This window comes from Sebastes umbrosus, chromosome 20 (assembly GCF_015220745.1).
Source record: "Sebastes umbrosus isolate fSebUmb1 chromosome 20, fSebUmb1.pri, whole genome shotgun sequence".
Lineage (NCBI taxonomy): Eukaryota > Metazoa > Chordata > Actinopteri > Perciformes > Sebastidae > Sebastes > Sebastes umbrosus.
In genome coordinates, this window is record NC_051288.1 from 18,374,218 (window position 1) to 18,399,851 (window position 25,634).

Sequence of the window (25,634 nt, forward strand, 5' to 3'; positions counted from 1 at the left end):
ACTCCTTGAGCAGCCGCTTTGGCAGAAGAGCAACAGAAGAGCAGCTGGTATATCTGTTTATAGTGCAACCAAACAATCTGGACACAGTAAAGTTACCTTGTTGAGGAGTTGGAGGTGTCATCTGCCAACTCTTCATCTAAAGGCTGTTACACACCGGCGGTGTTTTTTTCGTGCAATTAATTCGCACGTCAATATAGATTTTTCCTTAACTGTTTTTGTCATGAATACTTTCATACAGAACGCTAATATTTTGCAGCGAAAAAGCAATGTAATCAAGACCAGATCCAGTTCATCTGTTCTTACCTTTCGCAATAAAAGTCCTAGACACAGTGACAGTTACAGTGCGTTTCCTGTGGCCGCTTCACAAAAAAAGTCCCTTTGTGTTTCGACATTCGAATGCTTTTAATGTAAAGTAGGAAGTAAATGTAGGAAATGTTAGGTTTGCATTAGAAGTAACTTGATATAGAAAGTGGACAAACAGTGATCTTAATTAAGTATTTCACCACTGGCTTGACCAGAGCTGACTTTGACCAGATTTTATTGTCTCCTTAACACCCAAAAGTTATGTTTCCTGCTCCAAGAAGATATTGATCACTGCATTTTACAGTACATGAGGTCCTCTTGTCATGAGGACAGCTCAAAAAATGCTTCAAGTAATAGAAAGTAAAGAGAACAATGGTGAGAAATTGCAAACGGACAGCTGATTAAACAGCCAGAGTGCCCAAGAAAGGGTTAAACTCTGGTGTGTTCGATTGTTAACCATATTTTTGTTTTCAATCATCAAAATAAATACTCATAATATGATAAAAACGAAAATTACGACCCTTAACTGTGGAGTATCTATTTAAATAAATGAAATCAATTGGAAAAGGCATCATTGGTGGGAGTAAATGAAGCGAGAACCAAAGCAAGCTACTGAAGCATGAAATTACTCCTTACAATCGCTCGGGAGTACAACAGAAACATCTGGAAATAGGATTGTGTTGGGCTACACTGTACCACAAAGCCCCCTTGTAATAGAGCGAGCAGGAGCCCCTATGACCTGTCAAATATGCCACTTCTGTCTTCAGCGCCCCCCCCCCCCAGGGTGCTGCAGCCCCATCTAATCATGTAAATCACCACCACAAGAGAAGATCAGTATTCAGTGTGTCTCCGAGTGGATTCATTCGTCATATTACCCAGGGAGAAGTCATCCATCACATTCCCGCAGATCACACACGCTGTTGACCAAAGATCAGAATCTAATCTCCAGGAAGTCAGTCAGCAGGCCCCCCCCAGGAGACCAGAGGACCTGACCGCGAACTGACCAGACGAGCCGCAGGGTCAAATTATCAACACAGCCTTCGGACACTTCCACCGCTGCGGAGGGTGGCGAGAAATGTGGCCTCTGCCCTGGATTCATAACTGATGCTCAGCTGGGATCTCAGGCGGGAGTCCCAGTTCAGCACTTTTCTTCCATCTTATCTTTTATTCATTATTTTAATTTCACAGGCAGCCTCCCACAGCTTGGGATCATTCTGAGGTGGATAAGTGCTTATGATGGTGTCATTAAAAAGTGCAGAAAAAACAATGGCTGCTATTTAAATTATTGATTGCGGTAAATGGATACGTTATGGAGAGCATGGGGCGCTCTGGTCTCTACACAGAACACATACAGTGAGGTTAAATTGGGACTGAAAATGATTATGTAGAGATAAGAGGAAAAAGGTGAAAGGTTACGTGTCTTATCTGCTAGTTTAAATCAAACTATGAATAAAAAATGGTAATTTTATTTGAAGAGGTGCATCCTTAACACAATAAACAATCAAGGATTTCTTGTGTGAATGAATAGGAGCTTCAAGTTTGAGGGGCATATGCAAAACAGTGCTGTGTTCGCACAGCAGCTTCCGATGAATAATGTATCAGGATGAACTTGGATGTGATGTGTCTGTAACTTATTATCTAACTTTAGAAAATTTTATACCCCGATGAATTCAAATAATTCTGGAGACATCCTTGTGTGTATTTCCATATTTTTCCCTGCTACTGTTGGAGATGATAAGATCTTTCTAGCAGTGATCTTCCAGTCACTTTTCTCCATTTTTATCTTTTGTCTTTCTGTGTCAGCGGTCAGATGTGATTTTTTTTTTCTTCTCTTGATTATAATTTTTGTTTGTGAAATATTAATCTGTCTTGCTGACAGATTTTGAGATGTGGGTTGAAATAAAAGACATAGGCGAGACGGAATTAAATAATGCTGACTGACGGAGGAAACTTATTTTAAGTAAGTTGTGTGGAAAGTGAAGGGAGAAGTCGTGAAATACCACTTCGATTCATGGACGCTGAGTGCTGCGTGGGAGGATTGGATGTTTTTGGGATTTGTGAAATATGTGCCAATCGGTTTCTCATCCCCTTAAGGTCCATCTCTCGTGTTTTAAATCGCCAATAATGTGGGTGGCGAGTTACTGCAGTCCTGAAACATTTATATCGAGCACCCTTTAGAAACTCAGCCTCAGATCTGTTTTCCTAGAAGGTGGATATAAAAAACGAGGCTTCCCACAGAAAGTCCAACTAAAAAAAAGTGTCAATCTTGGGATTACATTAAAGAATAGTGTGCAACATTTAGGGTGATCTACTGGCAGAAATGGAATATATAATATTAATTAGTATGTTTTCTTTAAGGATGTCACGAGAACTGATACTTAGGTACTAAGTCGATGCCAAAATTATAAGAACCTGATGGTACTCGTGGTACCTTCAGGGCTCGATACTAACTGTGTCCCAGGGAAGAAAGAAAATGTGTAAACTCACTATTGACATATCCGGGGCGTCAAGCCGTGCCTACGATAGGTGTCCTCGCTGGACCTTGGGGACATGTACTGCTGGATTTAACATTATAGATACGACCACTGACTATTAGTATAACAATTTAGCCACAAATTCACAGACTGACCATACACGGCCCAGACATATACTCGGTTTTGACTGAGTCTTGTTTACTGATGAAAATAAGAGAGAAACACAAAAATGCTGGAGACAACAGTGAAACAATTGATGCTAGAATTTGGCCTTTTACCTAATCTGACTTCTTCCTCCAGACAACCACCTCTTCATTTGTTCGACACTCTACCAACACCTGCTCCTGCTCACCTCCTCTCTCTCTTTATGAGACCTGACAGGCAGCCTCTCTACATGTGGACCAAAGTTCAATCTACTGTTAATCTTCCTTTTTGACAAGAAGCAGACAGAGCTGGGGGGTGAAAGCAGTTGGTAATTAATCCAATGGGAATGTTTACTGTTTCCAGTGGAATGCCTCTGAACCCACAATGGCTCCAATCCAAATCGGCTTACAGAAAATTTAGGGCGAAAACCGTTACACTTGTATGAAAACAACAAGAAATGTTGTGGCTAGGTCTTTCAAGTCTATATTTACAATTTAAACAACATTGCAATTGTAGGGTATTTTCCATTCACATGATGTTGCCCATTGACACTCTGGACATTTGTAGGACACATCTGTAAACACTATTCTGTGCTCTGGAATCACACTGAGCTTCAAGTTGGTAAACCGCTACTAAAATGTGCCTTTATAGCACATCTGTGCAACATCTAAATACAGTATGTTTTCTGGTAAACTCAATGGGACTATCATGAGAGCCAATAAAGTGGAGAAATTGGAAACATAGATCCAAGTGCTCAGAATGTGTGTTGATCCCAACGGAAGTCGGCATGAACATAAAAATAGTGGCTAAAAACATCAAACATGTGTGACTGATCCTGGAAAAAAAACATAAAATTTTCATCTAATTTTGTTTCTGCCTCTCTAGTCTGTTTACATTTAACGACATTTAATGGTCCTGACCCCCATGTTGGAAAATACTGTTTTAGCAGTGGACTACCTTTGGTTCTGAAAAGTGAAGCTAATGCGTAAGTGCCTTAAACTTGCATGCTTTCTAACAGCCAGCAGGGGGCGACTCCTTTGGTTGCAAAAAGAAGTCTGATTGTGTAGAAGTCTATGAGAAAATGAGCCTACTTCTAACTTGATTTATTACCTCAGTAAACATTGTAAACATGAGTTTATGGTCTCAATCTCTAGTTTCAAGTCTTCTTCAATACAGCATGATGTTCATTTAGTAAATTATGGTCCCATTTAGAGTCAAATAGATCATAAAGCAGGGGATGTTTTAAGGCGTGGCTACCTTGTGATTGGACAGGTTGCTACCACGGCGTTGTCCGGTCTGGAAGTTGTCCCAAAGTTGTCCCAAAGTGACATCCAAAAAACCAAGATGGCGATAGCCAAAAACCAAGATGGCGACGGCCAAAAAGCCGAACTCGAAGCTTAAAAACGGCAGTCCACAAACCAATGGTGACGTCAAGGTGTCTACATACACTTCTTATATGCAGTCTATGGGTTTTCTGCAGTAAGAAAAAACTACATGAAAACTTAGTTGCAGTTTTGAGTTCTTCTGATTGGTTTTCTGAAGGTTTTTCAACACAAAGAGGAAGACGTAATCCATCAAATGTCGAACTGAAAGTCATCAGTAGAGGAGATGGGAGGTTTTTACCTGTCAGTGCTGACATTATTCCCAATGGTGACTTATTATTCAGGGGCTCCGGCTTGGGATATTCAATTTAAATCAAAAGTTAATTGTTTTAAATCTATCACACTTAAGCCTAATTACCAAACAGTTTACAGCTTGTTAGCAGTCGGAGTTGTGATTATATGAAATTCCCGAAGTACGTGTCACTTCTAACGTAGTAGTTGAAGTTAATACAATGGCTGTGAGATGAATTTGTAACGTTGTAGAGGTGTTATTAGTCTTTCATTTATCATTCGCTAATGTTGCTTTCATTAATCAGAATGAAAGGGACGCTTGGGAGGTTTTGTGTTGCTTATCATTGTCCTCAGTAGACACATATATTTAGTTGTTATTGCCCGGCAGACAGAAGATGATGATGATGGCACCCTGGACTCATATAAGATGAAATCAGTGAGGGCTTGACGGCTAAGTAAGGAAACTAAGAGGAGCTCATTTGTTAAATCAAATGAAGCTTGAGAGAAACTTTCTTTCCAGTTGAGCTGTTTATCTGCTTTTTCTCAACATCAAATAAACGGTGTTTACTTGTGACTAACGCTTGAGTATCTCCCAAAAAACAAACCACAATCTTTGTCAAATCCTGTTTATTCCAGGAGGCGCAATCAGAGAAATTCAGCTTCTCTCTGCAGATACAACATGGATGGCTGTTGACGCCCAGCAACTGCAAAACAAAGTTGCTAAAGACTACATTTCTATCTGTGACTGCGATGAGGAGAAAGCTCCACAGGCTGTGATGTTTTCAGAGCAGCTTCCTGTCTTAATTCCCTGCTTTCTTAAGGTTCTGCTGGAGACGTATAGTAATCCTGTGCAGTAGCGTTTCACACCTAGTTAACAGTCAAGAATTTCATCTCTAACAGCGCTGAGCCTCCTGCCAGATAGGGGATATGTGCGCGGATTGAGCGTTAGCCTATGACTGCCAAGAAAACGTGCGAATTAACAAAACGTAGGCTATTACTGAGTCGACTGGCTTACCGCTCTGCCGCTCGGGAGCGAGCCTGATGCAAACAGTTTTAGAGAGGCTACTCGGGGGCATCCCAGCGGATCCATAATATTAACTTGGCATGTGGATTTTCAACTTATAAGATGCTTTGCTTTATCTTCTCTCTGCTACATTATACATGCGACTCCACAATAATGAAGGCTTGGACAAATTCGGCGGGCTTAACGGACAGGCAGGCAGGTTAATTCTCCAAATTGAGGGTGAGCATAAAGAGGTCTCCTTTTTAATACAGAGGATTAATTGCGTGGCATCCTATTTTTTTAAGGGTTGCCATCTCTCTCACATAAGGATCACTTGGCACTGTAATTTGAGTGTGAGGTTTAGCATAAATCACAATAATACACGTGTCCTGCTCAGTATGCTCTGGAGGTAGATTGTAGCAAGAAAAACAGTTTAATCACAACTCTACCTGCTTGGCCACGTCCTGATAAATGGAGGGAGGGGGGGGGGATAGATGCTCCAACTACAACAACACATCCATCTTGCAAAGTGTAAAAAACTCCTCCGGTTCGCCAAAGGTTCATACTGGCAGCGGCTGCCTGCACAGATATAAAACTCCAGCTCCAAATTAACTTGGCAGGGATAATCCCACAAAATGATAGCTCCGGCAATGAGAATAACATTTGTACAAATTCCTCGTGACCCGGTCCAGGTCGGAGTGCGTCTCCTCGCTGCCAAGTAAGCTTGACAAAAATGCAAACAGCCCTGCAGGTGCGTCTGACGCTTCTGCTGGACATTTCGAGGCCGTCTGGTAAACGGAACTCGATGTTGACCTTTGAACTCAAACAGACGTGCAGCTAGGTGGCAAGTGCATGTTGTTTACCAGCCTGAGCTCTTGCTGTGGTGAAATTAGCCCCAGGGTTGCTGCTGCTGCTGCTGCTGCTGCTTGCACTCACAACCATACAGTACATTCTGTTACATTACTTGGAAGATGGAGTAGGAATTGAACTTGTCTGCGGTTCAGTGATGAGATGAAATTATCAGGAACAATCTCAATGGTTTGTAGGTCATTCAAAAAAAAAGAAATGGCTGAGGTATTGAAAGGTTTCACAGTTGCTCATTTAAAAGGAGTAGCCGGAGGTAATTGGAAAATGAACACATCTCTCCCTGGCGCTGTGTATTGTTGAGGTCCCCACAGGTCTGTGTTGAGGCCCATTAGAGTGATATCTGGAAGACAGATACTGTCTACAAACACACTCACACACACACACATACACAACCACTATACTGGGTCTTTCTGCTAACCTAAGGGATTCCATGGCAACACATGAAAGCATCCATGATCCAGTGGCAGCGTAAATATAGCGTATATATTAAGTCAAGAACACTGACACACTGACAGCTGTTGTTGCCTGTTGGGCTGCAGTTTGCCATGTTATGATTTGAGCATATTTTTTTTATGCTAAATGCAGTACCTGTGAGGGTTTCTGGACAATATTTGTCAATGTTTTGCATTGTTAAATGATTTCCAATAAAAAATATATACATACATTTGCATAAAGCAAACATATTTGCCCACTCCCATGTTGATAAGAGTATTAAATACTTGACAAATCTCCCTTTAAGGTACATTTTGAACAGATAAAAAATGTGATTAATTTGCAATTAATCACGATTATCTATGGACACTCGTGTGATTAAATATTTTAATCGATTGACAGTCCTAATTTAAACTGAACTATGCACTGGAGTGCATAATCGACAACTAATTTGCCTTTTTTCTTCCCATTTTTTTCTCTTTTTCCCACCAGAAGGTTTTGTGAGCTATAAACATCCCTCATTTACCAACATGTCAATCGTTACAAAACCGATTCATATGAGCGTTTTCTGACCTGCCACCAACTAAAAGTACTTGGTTAAGGTTAGGGAAAGATCAAGGTCATGGCTGAAAGAAACTAACGTTGACTTTTGGTAGGAATTCAAACTACACTCTGCCCGTCTATGCCAACCTCGTACCTTAGTGTGAGTCTTCTTGCTGCAGACAACGCCTTCAGGGCATGTGGGGGTGAAGTCAGTTTTAACTAGGGGGTTTCACAGTCTGACCTGTCTGTTTGTTAAGATTTGACTGAGTTATGACTCTTAAAAGGCGTATGAATTTTGACGCAAATTGCAGCAATTGGGTGCTCAGAGTTTTAAAGTATCTTAATTGCCCTTCACGTCAAGCAGCTACCCCCTATTTTCTACAAACTTCAGTGAAAGCAAATATCAATTAACCTAAACTATTCATTATTTTTCACACATTTTAATGCTAATAATGAAGAGATAAGACCAGTGATGTATTTAGTAAACAGGGATATTTACATAATTGTAAACACACATTTTTCTCTGCATAAGTAATATCATCCCCGCACCACCACGCAGTCCCATAAATCAAACTACTAGCTGCAAAAGGGGGCCGTTCTCATTCGCCAGACTCCATCTATACAGCACAACTGGGTACAGATGGTGAGGGAAATAAAAGCCAGTTTAGTTTCCCATGCGTCATTAATACAAGCAATGACCCCCAACTTGGCAGCGGCACACGGCAACTCAGGGACGCCAGATTTACCTTCTTACTCAGCACCTGAAAGCCCCGTGCAGTGTCTCCTATTATCACAGAAAACTGTCCTACAAATATGTAAATAAAAAGTCACACACATGTGCAAAGTCACACGCTTTTTGAAAACATGTTGGTTTTCATGTGTGAGGTGTTGTGTTCTCACACAGTGTATCCTCATACAATATTTTGTATGATATCTTACGAAAAGTTGATCCTCATTTTTCGTGCGTTTTCCTACAAATGTCCAGCAAAACGGGTCAATTTCCGCATGTTACATGCATAGTCTTTTCAAAATAATATTCCTTATAATAATAGTCTTCACAGGAAACAACTTGGTTAGGTTTAGGCAACAATACTACTTAGTTAGGTTTAGAAAAAGATTATTGTTTCGGTTAAAATAACTACTGAAGTGGCATAACTTAAGTACCGAAGTTACGTGACAAATAAATCAATGTTGACTTCTGGTTTCACACGGGACATGAGCAGCGGTCTCCCGGGCGAAAGTCTGGTGTTTTTAGACCCACACAGCCACCCCGACCTCCTCCCTCCACGGCGTTTGTCGCTCTTAATACTGGTTCACGATTACGTGGATTACATACGAATTGATTTTGCTTGATACGAATTACAGTGCATTACTTTTCGTAGGTATAGATACGAATGGTGACTTGTGAATTGAAATTGTGACTTAAAATAGAGACAAATCACAAGTGAAAAATGTCACAAGTTGGAAATGTAACATGTTTGCACCTGAAAACCACCAGATGTGGTTTGAATTTGCAGGCAGATGTTTATGTGTTACATTTCAAAGGGATTTATGACTTATAAATGTCTCAAGTACGGCCTATAGTGACAGTAAGACCAGTTAAAGTGACTCTTAAAGACCTTACAGACTATGACAAGACAAGATTGAAGCATGCAAGATGTTGCCACTCTTCCTCCTTGTTTACAGGAGCCAATAACACCGGAGAAAAAAACTTCCATGGAAGTCATTCACGAGATAAAGCAGATTAATGTCTGTCAGCATGTTGGCTTAATCACCGGAAGCTCATCAATCACAGTGACAAATGGCCTCGGACCGCTGCTTCAATCAGACAGCATCTTCTGGGCCGCTCCTCCACAGCCACATAAATCCTGCCCGCTGATCCATTACTCTCATCAGGAATACATAACATAACTTCATTGGAGGATCCATCCATCACCGGGCTCCGGCGTGCGCCATTATTTTCAAAGTCCAACTTCTGCACTCGAGCACAGTCGGAAAAGGCAGCCGGATACGGTCTCCACGACAGATCGTTCAGTCTAAAACTGGAGCCGTGCTGTCACTTCCATGCGAGCTCACGGAAAACAGCAGTCTGTCTATGAAACATTTATGCAACAAAGGGTTACTGGTGACAGCAGTGAAGCTAAAGATGGCATCTTTAAGAGCTGACATGTTTTGATAGGCCGCTGAGCAGCCCAGGACTTTACTTTAAATAGAAACAATGAAAAAAAAAACAGCATCCGACAGTTTGTTTACGTTGATGCAAAGACTCAATCTGCATACTGATGAGGTAGAAGTATGTATGTTTCAGGATGTGAAGTGTTCAGTTTGTTAACCGTCGACGTTAAATCTCTAATAATAGAGGAGCAGGCAACTATTATTTTCCACATTGATTAGTCTGTCAATTGTTTGTTTTTCTTTTTGATTAATCGTTTAAGCTGTATAGAATATATCAAAAAGATAATGAAAAATGCTCATCACAATTTCCCAGAGCCCAAGGTGACTTCTTCAAATTGCTTGTTTTGTGCGACCAACTGTCTAAAACCCCCAAATATTCCATTTATAATGATATATAACATCAAAAAAGCAGCAAATCCTCACATTTGGAGGAGCTGGAACCAATGAATGTTTGGCATCTTTGGTTGATAAATGACTCATAACTGTTAACCAGTTATGACAAAAATGTTGTCAATTAAGCACTGAAGGACTACGGTGAGGTACATTTTCAAAACATGCCCAAACACAAACAGCAAAGCTACAGAATGGTACCATTTATGAATGTATGTCATAACAGTGGTATATGGGTATTACACCACGGCTATGAACCAATCAGATTGCTTGATTTGAGCTACCCGCTTTATAAATGCCTTTAGAGTGCATCCTATTTGAAGAACAGTCAGCTGATCCTGTTATGTGTTAACGTTGCCTGCAAACATGTGCATTGAGGGTCCATATGGACAGCCTGTGTGCCCTGTGCCCCAGAGGAGCCCTATGGAGCAGCTCCCCGTGGCCCCTGACGCACACTTGACACTAACCTTCCTGCAGCAGCGACTGAAATAAAAGACCCCTAAAAGAGAGGTCAAATGCTTCATTTGAGAAACACAGAATGCTGTTTCAGGCTCTCGGGCTGAAAACGGAGATGTATCTCACAGAAGGGGAAAAAAAAAAAAAAAAAAGGTGTTGGAGTTATCAGAGCAGGGCCGGAATGTGTGAGTCACTGGGAAAACGAGGGCTATCTAAAGGACCGGTCAGAGGTTTTTTTGGGGGGGGAATGAGACACTGAGGCTCTGGGACAGTCCGTTGTCCCCGTCTGGTGCAAAATGTCCCAGACGAGCCTGCGTTCTCACAAAAGACAAAGTGGAGCAAAAGGAAGTTGGCAGCAAGTCACACAGCACAGTGTTTATCATTGCTTCTGGGTTTTTTTTTTATGAATCATAACAGACACAAATATGAATCTATTTCCTATTATGCAAATTTTCCTCAGATTTATAGGTGACGATAAAAACGGCACCTTTCCTTTTGAAAATTAAAACGGTGCGAATAAACAAGAGCACCAGCGTGTTAAATCTGGATGGCAGAACAATTCACACAAAAAGTCTTCATTTGGACCCCGAATGTCTCATCTAATAAAAGCCGCTCCGCTGAACAGAATCCACTGTGTGTGTTTCGCAAATTATTGTAACAAACACGGGAACAAGACGGTTCAAATAATGCCAGCCAATTCCCAGAAGCACCCTCCCCAAAAAACACACAAAGCTTTGAAGTGTTTCATTTTCTGGGCTCAAACTAATCCAGTATGTGGTTCTACATTTGTCCAAACATGAGGATATGTTTTATCACTGTCAGCGTCTAATGACCTCCGTGAATCTGAAAAGGGCAGCAGCTCTGTGCATGTTTGCTGCCACATGCTCCCCAGTTTGCATGATGAAGTGGCTTTAAAAAGGCCATTTAAATTGAATTCCCCGAGATTCCCTCAGCCATTTCAATTGAGTTCCCGTCCCTTTGGAAATCTCCAGCAACGATTTCAATAACAAAGGCATCCTCTTTTTGTCTGTATCGCAATAATTAAGAGTCTACAGCTGGTCTATCACTGAGAGACGCATCACTGGAATCTCTAATGATTAAACCAAATGATGAAAATTCAACCTAAACGCTGCGTTTCCTGCTGTGATCACATTTACATGCAATCAAAGTCTGCTTCAAAAGACTAAAATCTGCCTTTTCATAATTGATAGAAGAGTTATGACATACACAGCCCATTATTCATCCTGTCTCTTTTTGCATGCTCTTTATTATGTTGCACAAAGCCCTGTTTCACATGCAGATTTGACAACATGTGGCAGCGTGATTCATTGTTTATTTACTTTAAGTTCTTTTAAATGAATACTTCATCAGCGCGAAGTTAACGCTGCATCTAAATCAAGAACGATCAGACGGAAATACTACAGCTCAACTTATCTCGGACAGAGTAATTCATCAAAGTGCTCCGATCGCTCGGCTGAAATCTGCGGTGGGAGAGATGAAATGGGCTCAAACAAACACCGAGTGCCTGCCAGGAGCCACGCACACTACACCCAGTCGTGGCATTTAAATCATTCTAATCATCCATCCCACTCGCTGTGTAATAATATATTGCAGCGAGAAAGAGAATCCCCCCACCGCTTTTACAACGCCCACGACTTTCAGCTTCCCACACAGACTCTGTGTCAACTTGTAAGCAAACTGATACACACTTTGACATGGCACACACACCAAGTGTATATGTCTAGCAATGCTATGTAAACAATATACATGTATCATTATGAAATATGTACTTTAAAAAGTGCTCTTTATATGAGATTATTAGTATGGCTGTCAAAGTTAACACGATAAATAACGCGTTAATGCAAATTAATTTTAATGCCACTAATTTCTTTAACGCACCTTGCATTGTAGCGGGCTCAGATTTAAAGCTAGAGTGACTCTACTGGCATCATATGAAACTAGAAAACCTAAGGAATCCATCGGTACCAACCATGTCATACTAGCTTGTTGCGAAGGAGGTTAAATAACGCTTCAAACTTACGCTACATTTTGGTGAGGAAAAACTGGCATGGCCATTTTCAAAGGGGTCTCCTTGACCTTTGACCTCAAGATATGTGAATGAAAATGGGTTCTATGGGTACCCACGAGTCTCCCCTTTACTGATATGCCCACTTTATGATAATCACATGCAGTTTTGGGGTAAGGCATAGTCAAGTCAGCACACTGACAGATATTTTTTCATTATTTTGTGTTGTTAATTGATTTCCAATAATAAATATATACATAAAGCAGCATATTTGCCCACTCCCATGTTGATAAGAGTATTAAATACTTGAAAAATCTCCCTTTTGAGGTACATTTTGAACAGATCAAAAAACGTGTGATTAATTTGCGATGAATCGCGATTAACTATGGACAATCATGCGGTTAATCGCAATTAAATATTTTAATCGATTGACAGCCTTAATTATTAGTTTAGTCTATAAAAGTTTAAAAAAAGGATCTTGTAATTGCTTTTGTCCAGTTAAAAGTCCCAAATATTCAGTTTATAATGACACCAAACAGAGAATAGCAGCAAATCCTCACATTTGAGAAGCTGGAGACCGAGATTATTTAAAAAATGTTCTTGATGAATGACTCAGACATTTAAATTATTGATTAATCTCTCAATCGACTATCGATTAACAGGCTATACTGCTTTCCACAACTTCTTCATTTTCATCCAATACTCGCCTACTTTTCCTCCGACTCAGTCCGCTTTCTGCATGAAACCCTCATGGCTAATGTGCTGGCAAGCAGCTAGTACTATGTGCGTAATTGAAAGCCAGAGTACAGTAATTAAACAACCCTTGTGATACTCTGCACATATTAACTTATATTAACTTATTCAACTTGAAAGTAATGAGGGGAAGAGAGAGAGGAGGTTAACGGGATGTGATGCACCCCGAGGGCATGTCTTAACCATTAACCAAAACTTATCAGCCCTCACATACAGTATAAATCCATATTGCAGCAGCGTATTGTAGATATTTATGTCTTGAGATGCATTTAAATGAGTCACGGCGAGAGAGAGCCCCTTTTATAACATTTTAGGAGTCAATTAAGGATGCTGTGGTGTGAACTGTGGGGGAGCTTAATTAGCAGATGGCTCCTCAGACCCCTGAACTAGGGATGTCACGAGAACCAATACTTCGGTACCAAAATTAAAAAAATGTGACGGTACTCGTTTACCGGAGCGGAGGTACTGGAGATGCGATTCTTCCGGTTCTAATGGGGGCAGTATACGCTTACAAGTGTTCTCATCTGCCGTGAAATGAAGGAAGAAGAAGAACGCCGTAACAGCACGGAAACAAACCGAGACGTGAAAGATGGCAGCTGGCTAGTTAGCCCAGCTACGTGCAATGAGCGAAAACGCTAAGCAACCGACCGGCCAGTTGTTATTATTTTTCGACACACCTCCAAGTGAGCTGCGCCAGGGAATAAATCCAGCTCTGTTGAGTGCAAAAGAGGAACCGTTTCCAGTCTCCCTTCTTCTACAAGTTAGCCACACGCAGCGTTACAATAGATTCGCAAAAAAAAACAGTACGCGGTGCAGAAACGGTGCTGTCGTACTTTTCTTTCCAAAGGAGGAAATACTTCCAATTTAGCAAAGCACCTCAATGACAAGACATCCAGACAATATTGTTTGTTTTAAATACTAGGCTACATGCCACTGTTCCGTTTTGCAATGTTAATAAGACGTTTCTTTTTATTTATTACTTAAAGGCTACATGCCTCTGTTTTTTGTAATGTTCAAATGTTTTAATAAACGAGTGCGTGTTGAATTACATGGGATTTATTGTTTTTTTTGGTTTTTTTGTACCGAATTGGTATCGAGAATCGTGTAAATTCACTGGTATTGGTATCGACTACTAGATTTCTGGTACCGTGACATCCCTACCCTGAGCACACTATTCTTCATCACATCTAATGATCTGAATAAGGTGCAACCAAGCAGAATGTCATCTAAAACTGTTTTTTAAAAAAAAATAAAATCTCTTTTTTACGCATGGTGATCCATCTGGAGAGCAGAGTCCCAGTCAGTCCCACATTAGTGGTCTGTCTGGTGTCTCAGGTAGAGAGGACAAAGAGAAGAGAGGACCACTCCGTCCCTCCTGAGGCTTCCCCTGCTCTCATTGGTCAGAAGGAAATCCTTTTGTTTTGGCTCTCATGGCAAAACATCTCATCATGAATGGGGAGCCCAAAATATCCGTGCGTAATCACAAAGAAAAATGGGACAGATCATTAGAATAAAAGCAGCCAATCATAGAATTAATGATCATGAGATGTTTCTGATAGTATTTCATATCGATATGCTGTTAACTCTCCAAGCAGCAGCTCTTAAACCGAGTCAACTCCTGAGTTAGATTAAGATACATAGTGACCCATTCATTCTCTCTGCGCTGAAAGGAGCCCGTTATATTGGCGACGTCTCCGGTTGGATACAGGGCAAACACACACAGTCTAATAATCACCCAAAACTTTTCCATTTCTGCACGCTTCAGAGCAAGGCATGAACTTCGCCCACTCGGACCTGATGGAGGCAATAATCGCAATAGAATGCATGGACAGAAATGGAGAAATACTCCTCCTGTGTGATCATATATAAAAACCTACCATGCATGAGTTTCTTTTCGTGCAGCTTTCTCACGCGTCCACCCGGATCAAACAACTTGCCGGCTCGTGTAGCTCCATTCCGGTCACCGGTCACCAGATTAATAGCATTTGTAAGTCCGCGTAATTATTGTGTGTGTGTTTTTTTTTTCCTCCTCTCCGCTGGCTGGTTACATGTGAACAAGTTGTAGAGTCTCTCCGCTGCTGTGACAGCCTCTCTGTCTGTCTCTACTGCTTCTCTCTGCCGGTATGAACGGTGGGAGTCAGCCTCTCTCTCTCTGTCTCTCTCTCTGTCTCTCTCTAATGGTGGTGGGTGAGGGGTGAGGGTGGTAATGAAAGGGGGGGAGGGAGCAGGGGTCCCTTCATATGAACTATAATCTCTTTACAAAACTACCTCTTCTAGAATTTAATAGCAATAAATATCATGAAATGCTAATTTAAAGGGTCACTTCACAGATTTTGAAAAAAATAAATATTTTCTCACTCACCCTAAATTGTATACAGTCGTGCACATTAGGGCTGTGTATTGGTAAAGAATCCGGCGATACGATACGTATCATGATATAGGGGTTACGATTCAATAGATATGTGTAATTCACTGTAAGCAAGGCGATATTTGCGATTTTTTTAAAATCAAATTATAGGAAAACTGTCATAGTATAAAGAACACACCACCATATGCATAAAATCTGAAGAAAAGTTTACTTTTTTATGCAATTGCATTTATTTATTTATTTATTTTTATTATACATACATGTACACACACATAACATGATGTTACCAAGAAGGAAAGGAAAAATAAATAAAAAGAAAAGAAAAGAAAAAAAAGGGGGGTGGAGGGGGGGGCAGGATGTGCAGAGCAATAAAGGGTTACAACAAACATTTTAACTTATATTACCGACTGACAGCAGTCGCACAAAAATATCCATTCCACATTGCAGGTCATTTCAGCATAAACATAATTAATTTGCTTTTATCACAGTCCCTATAACATCCGACATTATAGCACTACTATTTATGTAATCTGAGCCACTGTCTGCCAGGACTCTTTGCATGTAAACTATTAAGTAAGAATCAATACAGTGTTTTTGAGAACCGATACAGTATCACAAAACATAATATCGAGACTCCCAAGTCTGTCGATATTTTCCTACACCCCTGATGCACATGTTTTAGTTTTATTTGGTTTAGTTATTTGTTTTTTTAGATATCAGTTTCAGACTCTGACTCCACACCAATACACTGGAGATGAATGGAATTTCATTTTGTGGTGCTCACTTGGATATTCCAAGAACTGATACTTTGGTACCAAGTCAATGCCAAAATACTTGTTTTTCTACAGTACCACAGGTATTGGGGATCAGGGCTCGAGACCAACAGCGTGCCGTTGTCCCGGGGACACTAGAAGATTTCCCTGATAATGCTACATTGTGAACAACAAATCTGTATTGAAATCGGCCAACCCGATATCACGCCAAAGCGTGTAATAAGGCCGCCTATCCACCAGAGGATAGCGTGTCAGTATCATGCTTTGCCTCGCCGAGGCGTGAATATTACACGAATGAACGTATGAAGGTGCAGTACCAGCAGGCGGCAACAAAACCGCTCACTTAGGTTTAGGAAAAACATCATGGTTGCCCTTAAAATAACAAGTACAATACGTACGGAAACAATGTAACACAAGTACGGAAAACACGGTACAAACATCACTAAACAACACGTTACTAACGTAGCTTGAAAAACAAAACACAGGTCTCGAACACCGGCCCCCTGTGGCCTAGCGTAGCGTATTCACACGGATGCATTTACATTACAGTTGGCGTTCAAATGACACGCCTAAAGCAAGAACTGCTTTCTTATTACATGGTAATGGTAACAACGTTTACAAAGGTAAATTATAACGTTATCATGATGTGTTCAAATGTGATCTTGTGAAATTTAGTTTTTGGCGAGAAACTTGAGGCGGATCATCAGGAATTAATAATAAATTATTAATACAAATTTAAAAAACAGTCTACAAACAGTAATAAAGGAGTGTATGTTGAAGTACATGGGATTTATTTTGTTTTAGTTATTTACCGCGGTACCAAATGGCTATGGAGAAACGTGGAATTTCACTGGTGTTGGTTTCGACTACTAAATGTCTGGTATTGTGACATCCGTAGCGCTCACACAGTAGGTCTGTAGAAAGATTGCATTTTGAAAAATTCAAGGGACGTCCCAGTGGCCTGTACTGGTTGAGGCGCATGCCATATAGCTTCAGCGTTCCCAGTTGGATTCCTGCCAGAGAGCTTTGTTGCATGTCATATCACTCCCCCTCTAATTAAAAATAGATGCATAAATCAGCAGCAACAAACAGAAACAATTCTCCTCATAATTCATTCCTTCAATTTCATTAGTAGAAAGTACTTGATCAAATCTTAATTGTTTTTTACTATACCTTTGAACATACACACTTTGTGTGTGCAGCAGCATGATCTAGTATTGCTGCCTACCAACCCACATATAACAGAGAAAGGCAGAATTGACATATAAATTATTTAAACACAGCTCTAATCCCATGAAACATGTTCACTGTGGATTATTTAGAGTAAAGAAAAACGCCTGTACACTACTCCACAATATTTTTATTGACTATGTTTTGATCCTGCTTGGATCTTTGTCAGGTTAAAGTGTTTGTAAATGTGGAAACCACACCCATATTTCTACATAAAGCACCAATAGGGAAACCAGCTCTATGATGGCAGGTGTAGTTCATCCAAAACACCAGCGTGATTAAAAAAAAAACATCCACAAACAATTCACAATTTGATAAAGTACATAAAAACAGTAATACAAAAGCCATACTTCTAAATATCAAACATGTTATTTATAAACATTATGTCATATTCATCAAATATATCAGAAAAAAACAAACATAACATTACATTAAGGTAGAGGAAAAGGGAAAAAATAAATATTTATACATGTACAATAATTTGGTTTAAGACACCCTTCTAAATAAGTTATCTATATCAAATCTCAATTTGGAAAAAAAGAAACACATATTGTTTAACATTTTTTCACTTTTACAAATATTTGTGTCAGAATATTTAAATGTAACTGTGTATATAAGAAGAGCCATCATAATACAACCACTATTGTTTGTTTTACAGAAAAATATACAATATACTACTATACATCAGACTCACTTGCTGTTTTTAAATCTAATCTTAAAACTCACCTGTTCTTTTTAGCTTTACCCTAGGGTTTAATAATTACTAGGATTTTATAGTACTTTTAGTTGCTTTTAACTTATGTTAGGAAGCAATTTGTCTTTAATTTTATTCGTCCTATTTTGACGCTTTTAATTGCATGTTTCTTGTGTAAATTGTCTTTTTTTGCCCTTTGTGTGAAGCACCTTGAGATTTTGCTGTATTATAAAGTGTGCTATATAAATTAAATTCATTATTATTATTAATATTACATACTCTTGATTCAGACCTCTAGGTCTGAGAGTCAGGAGAGTGAAAACATAGTAGCTTTCTCTTTGGATTAAGAAGGTATTTAAATCTCTTTAATCGCTTAATTATTTAGAGTAACCATATTGTTTCTGGAAAGACAAGTTACTGTTAAATTTGGAAGGGATTTGTCTGGTAATAGTCTATGTTCTTCATATGTTACTTTAATTACTACTATGATTTTCTTATTGTCAACAAATCCCATGAAAAGACCAAAACCACCATGTGTTAATCTGTCGCTCAATACTTTCCTTCTCCCCCAGCCTGTCTGTGTGGTCTTTGGTTCCTATACTGAGGACGTAAATCTTTAAAAAACTGGTCACAAATACTGTCTGTAGTGTAGTTTCATTTTTGAAAAAGGCCGATTAATTTCCTAAAACAGCTAGACACTGCACAATGGAGCTCTCTGTCACACAGAAACAAGCTATATCAGGCTTTGGCTAGACTGTTAGTAGAATGGTTTCATTGTTGGTTTTGGTCTTTTTATAGGATTTGTCGACAATAAGACAATCATAGTAAGAGTAGAGTAATGCTGGCCTTATCATTTCATGTTATTTGTGGGTTAAGAAGCACCACAAATGTTCCGTTCACATCCGTTGTACTTTGGTTGAGACAGAAATCTCAGAGACGGATACCTCCCAAATAAAAACTGCACAGTAAATGAGAAAAGATGCCTTTTGTAATTAATGTGAACTGGCCCTTTAAGCTCACCATTAACTGATCTCTTCAAGTCCTTCACTAAACGCACAATAGATCTCTGTACTCACTAAATAAATACAAAAAACACCATAAAGCTATTATTGCCTAAGTCCCATTTGGACCATCATTGTGTTATTGTGGTGCTCGTTCCTCAGAGAGAGTGTATAGAGGGGTCGGTTATAGGGGGGGTTGGCAGTGGGGGAGGGGACCGTGGCCACCAAGACAGCTGCTGCTCACTGGCTGGTTATTCAGACCATTAAAGCAAAGAAGGATTTATAGGAGAGGCCACATTATGTTTGTTAGGTTTCCTTTGCTCTGCTTTAGCCTCCCGGGGAGTTAATGGTGTCTACAGTAAAACTGCTACGGCTCAATATTAGAGGATTTAGACAATAACAAGGTGTTTGCCTCCAAGACGAAGAGAAGGCACCGCAATTACGTGGGAAAAACAAAGGCCAATAACTTCACATTCATTTGAGAATGTGCTGGTGTTTCAACAGCAGACAGACCTCTAATTCTCCCATGATGAAGTCCAACGGGGAGATGTGGACTAGGCTTGCCGCGGTCGTCGGTGTTACACGGTTGTCGGGCACACACCGATTACATTACGTACAAAGGTGCCAACAGTTCCTTGAGAGCAAAATGAGCAACATGGGTCAGGTACCAGTACCATTTGATGTCTAATTCTTGGTGTTAGATATGCTCTATGACAAAACTTCAAATGTATAACATTTAAACATTAACATTAATCCAAATTGCATCCCAGTCTAAGTCTTGTCCCAATTCTGCTATATCCCTGTCGTTTTGCTTTTTAAAATAAAACCCATTTAGTTCATTTTCACGTATCAGCGCCGTGTTATCAATACATAGTCAGACGACGGACGCTACAAACTGAAAGTGAAAGTGTCTGCTCTGTACGGAGTCTCAGCTCAGAGTAGCAGGAGTCAGATTTCATACACACGGTACGAGAGAGAGTTGACAGACAAGACGATGGCGGAGGATTTGGTGTCGAAGCGAAAAGCAAAAGTGCAATATTTGGCAATATTTCTGATTGAAACACAATGCTATAAAGGAACCATAAAGTTAATTAGGCAATCGCCGTGAGGAGGACGGAGCGATCAGAGCCGGTGTGCGCGGCGGAGCAGCGGAGCAGCGAGCGGCGGGGCAGCGCCAAGTAGAAACCTGCGGCCCTGCAGCGAAAAGTCGAAACAGAGAGGTCAGACACAGCCACCCGCCGTCAAAGATCAAAGTAAAGCGCTCTACAGATATTGAGCGTCATGTTTTCTAGTAAACTGTCCGGTGTAATCGGTAACACCGGTGTAACCGGTGGGAAAATATCCTCACCGTCACATCTCTAATGTGGACCAGAGATGTGGGAGATGAATCATCATGACGCATCCAGATGGATTCAGCAGCTTGACCGCGATGCAGCCACATGTGGTCGCAGTTCTCTCAGCGAGAGGCGGATTCACTAAGTGGGGAAATATGTTGTCTCATATCACGTTTCATTTAGTCCGCCGCCACGGGTCCGACGCTGCTGTCGCTGAGTCAATCATTATCATCATCATCATGGCTATACCTTCAGTTGCTGTTTTCCACGTGAAGCCTCCAACAACCATTATTGCCCGTATGTCCTTTCCTTTATTGCAATAAACAGATTGCCCAAGGGAGTTTATAGATTTTCAAGAATTTCATCTGCTCTCAAAATGAATTTTTGTGAGCGCTTGCCTGCTGCACACCTCACTCGAGGATGATCTCAATCTAATCAACTAGTGAGAAGTATTTATCCTGATGGCAACAGCAACACTGATGATGATGATGATGATGATGAAGTGCAGTGGCTGGTTGTCTTCTTTCTCGGCAAGTCATCCAGATCATGAGTCACCGCCGTGCCTGCAGTGTGCCTCACGTCTGCAGTCAGACATGCCTCTCAGCAACAGCCCCGTCTCAGCCTCTGTCTCGGTTAAAGCCCGCTGGAAATCACTGGAAAATGCGAAAAAAAAAAGTCGCTGCTCTTGTTTGTTTTATCTCTCGGTGTGTTCTGAGCTTAGAAAATTGCATACCCACGTTAGTTTTGTGTGTTTCATCACACACATCGGGAAGGCGACGGTGAGTGTGTGCTTGTTCTTGAGGCCCTTGCGTCAGTTTTTTCACCTTTCGATCCAATTCCACAGAAACAAATTACCAGACATTTGGACCAGAACCTCAGGTAATTTGGCCGTTGCTTGTTTCATTGCACACATTCGAGTATTGCTTTCTCCAAAAAAAAAAAAAAAAAAATCATCAAAGTGTTAATATTTGGCAGTAGGCGTGACATTTTTACTTCCCTTATGCATTACTGTAAAAATGAGTGTCATGACTGCACAGTATTGGTGCCCAGCAAATCCAATTCATCGTGTGGCAATTTTCCGCCGCACTACTGGATTTTTAAGCCTCCAAAATGTGATCAAAGAACCACAAAATAGCCTATGAAGTTAGGTTTTGTCAGGTTTCATACGTCCTTGAAAATAGGAGCCGAAAGAAATCAAATTGAAAAGCTTTTATTTTGTATTTTGAGTCGAGGCTTTGTAGTGTCAGGCTGATTCCCTGTAATGAAGTCATTTGTGTCCACGAGGGTCACATCCATCCCAGGGTTTTGTGATATTTTAATTTCCATCTCGCCTGGATTGAGAGGAGGAAGCTGCATCCATCTGGCCTTTAAATCACGAGAAAGAAACTCAGCTAAGAGTCTCAGAGCAGAGCAAGACTCCCCACGGTTCCTCTGTTAGAGAGGATTTTAGGAACAGCGCACCACTGTCAGCTCTAACACAATGTTTTTTATGTTCTGTATAATGGAAAGAGTTTAAAATGTTGTAACAGAACCCAGCAGGACAGTCAAATGAGATTAGAAATAATAGCTTTTACACATGCCTGTTAGTTAGAGGGGGTGGAAAAGATGTCTGATAAAATCATATTGGGGACTTCTTAGGGGAGAGTGAACGCTGACCTCATGTTTAAGTGATTCACTGTTTCCACTGAAATGCAATACTTTTGGTCGTGAATAGGGGATGAGATGTCTTTATTTTGTGTTTGTTGCTAAGTCTGGTTTTAACTCCCAGGAGCTCGCACAGCTGCTACCATGCGGTTCTCTCCAGCCTCGGTATTACTCATCTCTTTTATTCCATGTTGTGTATGTCAAGGCTGAACGGTGATTACAGCCTGACCCTAATGATATTTATAAAAGCTATTCAGAGCAGATATGAGGGCTGTGCAAAGATCGTGGGATGAAATTTCAGATAGAAAATTGGCTTTATTCATCTTTAACTGATAACATTTAATGCTGGCGATGGTGATATATACAGTATACGGCTCTGTCCGTACATTTTCATACTATCTTAACCAAATGAAAACATTACCTTAAATCTTCAAATGATCAATTTTCTGAACATTTAATATACATACAGTGTATACATGCATTACAGTATCTCAAAAAAAGTCATAGAATAGTATGTCTAAAAATGTCATCAAAAAAAGTCATAGTATAGTATGTCGTGTTCGTATATGCAAAATACATATATGGAAATAAGATTGATTGGATTATATTCACCATAGGGATAAAACATTAAATGTCCCTATCAATAAAAAAAATAAAATAAATACAAATTGAAAAATGTAAACAAATATAAAAAAAGGAAAAAAAAATTAAATTAAAAAATTAAAAAATAAATAAAAAAAGAAAATATCAATAAAAAGAGAAAAAGAACATTACATGTCCCTTATAAATTCAAAATAAAATACCACTAATTTGTGAGGGATATGTCTTTATTTTTTGATTTTCTGGTTGCTGGACACAATTCAATTAATAATTCCTGATAATGACTGATATATTTGACTTCAGGACATCTTTGACGACATACATGCTGAAAATCAAACATTCTTACTGCATTAATTTAGATATTTTCCAAAGTAAAAGTCCCTACAAGTGTATGATTCAACTTTTTCCCAATGTGTTGTGTTAAAAAAAGTTAACAAAAATCGCAATAAATCGTAAAATCGAATTGCAATTCTTGTAGAATTGCAATACTTAAAAATAATAAAATACATATCGAATTGTGATAGTATCGAATAGGGAGATAGGTGTATCATCCCAGCCCTAATATATATGGGATACGTTTCCCTTAAAATGAATGTTGCAAAACACATTAGTAGTACTGTGTATAGATGTAATTTATTTTTATTTTTCCATGTAATTTGTTGACCATATAGAATATGACCAGTCGTCCTTTTAAGTGTTTTTAAACCTGAGAGTTATTCAATTTTCTCAACCCCGATAAGATCAACTTGATACAAAAACCCCAAAGTCAGAGTTTGGAAGTTTTCACCTGAATTCTCAGCAGCTCCAGTGGAAGAGACATGATGTTACAGAGAGTTTAAATGTACTCATCATTTTTTCAAGTCTGGTTTGATATGGACTAACATTATGTGACTAAATAATGCAAAAAGCCCCTATGGCTTGACACGGACCAGGCTAAATTTATCGGTGAAGGTTTCTCTTCTCTAGGCTGCAGGGGTTCCTCTAAGTTCAGACGACTAAAGCTGATCTGTCCTTAGCCCCCATCAAAAGGGAAAACATTATTATACGCGTTAATCTGCCGTAATCTCTGTTAGATATTTGACTCAACAGTCGGAGGGAGACATCAGCACCTGCCTCCACAGAGAACAGTGCTGCCTCAGCACTTCTGCAAACAGGGACTTTCGATCGAAGCTGCCACACTCCATCGTCTTCGTCATACCTCTCTGTGCTTCGGAGGCTGCTCTTTTCACATCGGCGGATGAATGGAAAAAATTGAAAGTTTCTGTTGCAATACTCAATAGAATGAATAAACCCGCGTCGCGCGTCGACTAGGCTAAGCTCAAAGAGCCATTGGAGGGGAAACAGCAGAGAAATACACATTTGATTTATGAGGGCCTGCTTGTATTTGGAGCTGTTTCTTGTGAAAAAAGGTTTTTTCTTGAAGAGGTCCCGTCTCTGGAGAAACCAATAGAGCCCAATCCTGTACGGCTGGACAGGATGCCATACATCAGTGTATAGGCGGGGTCACCACCCATTTTCCCTTAACAATACACAGTTTCCACATATATACATTCTCCTGTACAACACAATATAATGTAACAACATGGAATATACATAATACATGCATGCAAGCTGCAATAAACACGGGTACAAAGACAATTAGTGGATTAATGGGTTTGGTGATTGAGTGGAGCTGCAACAATTAGTCCATTAATCGGTTATTTAGTTGAAATATACTGTTTTTCTAATCAGTTTAAGCGTTTCAATTATTTTTCAAGCACAAATGCCTAATATTCTAGAGCTGCAACAATTAATCAACTAGTTTTATTAAATTAATCAGCAACTATTTTGATAATTGATTAATCAGTTTGAGTAATTTTTCAAGAAAAAAGTCATAATTCTCTGATTCCAGCTTCTTAAATGTGAATATTTTGTTATCTTTACCCCTCTATGACAGTAAACTGTGGAGATGTGGACAAAACAAGACATTTGAGGACGTCATCTTGGGCTTTGGGAAACACTCATCGACATTTTTCACCTTTTCTGACATTTTACAATCCAAACTAATAATCGATTAATCGAGAAAATAATCGACAGATTAATCGACAATGAAAATAATCGTTAGCTGCAGCCCTATATTCTCTGGTTTCAGCTTCTCAAATGTGAGGATCTGCTGCTTTTCTGTCATATATAGTATGATAGTAAATTGAGTGTCTTTAATTTTTTAACTGTTGGTTGGACAAAACAAGCAAATTGAAGACATCACCTAGTCGGCAGATTCATTTACTGAAATTAATCTTAAATCACACTCCAAATTGTCAGAATATTTACTGACAACAATTTTGAAAATTGATTTGTTTAAGACACTTATCAAACAAAAATGCCAAATATTTGTTGGTTCGAGAATCTTAAATGTGAGGATTTGTTACATTTCTCCGTTGTAAATCGAATATCTTAGGGTATTGGACATTTGGTTGTATAAAACAAAGAATTTGAAGGCGTTTAGGGCTGTGTATCGGCAAGAATCTGGCATTTCATGATACAAGGGTTACGATTCGATATTTTGCGATATATTGCGATACTGTAAGCAAGGCGATATATTGCGATTTTTTTAAAATCTAATTTTAGGAAAACTGTCATAAAGAACACATCACCATATGCATAAAATCATAGTAAAAAAAAGTATTTTTATGCAATTAGAACAGTGGGATCTGCATTTATCACAGTCCCTGTAACATCCAACATCATAACACTACTTTGAGAGCATATATATATATAATTAAATAAAGCATCTAATGAGTTAATCTTAGCATGTAAACTAATAAATATATA

General features: G+C 39.6%; 1 protein-coding gene and 1 long non-coding RNA gene across 5 annotated transcripts in view; one reads left to right on the top strand and one right to left on the bottom strand.

Annotated features, from left to right (window-relative positions):
* Window positions 1–15,276, bottom strand: part of LOC119479156 (carbohydrate sulfotransferase 15-like) — a 40,728-nt gene extending 25,452 nt beyond the window's left edge. The window contains exon 1 of one of the 3 annotated variants that reach the window (XM_037754443.1): window positions 15,057–15,276. Coding sequence is in view for 2 of the 3 variants with exons in the window: in XM_037754441.1 (XP_037610369.1) it covers window positions 4,179–4,252 (74 nt within the window). In the remaining variant the exon portion in view is untranslated. Of the gene's footprint in view, window positions 1–4,178; window positions 5,884–5,986; window positions 6,770–15,056 lie in introns of those variants that run through there. The other 2 variants (XM_037754442.1, XM_037754441.1) reach the window with 2 other exon arrangements.
* The window catches only part of LOC119479160, an 81,366-nt gene that overhangs the window by 30,093 nt on the left and 25,639 nt on the right, over window positions 1–25,634 (top strand). The window lies entirely within an intron of this gene.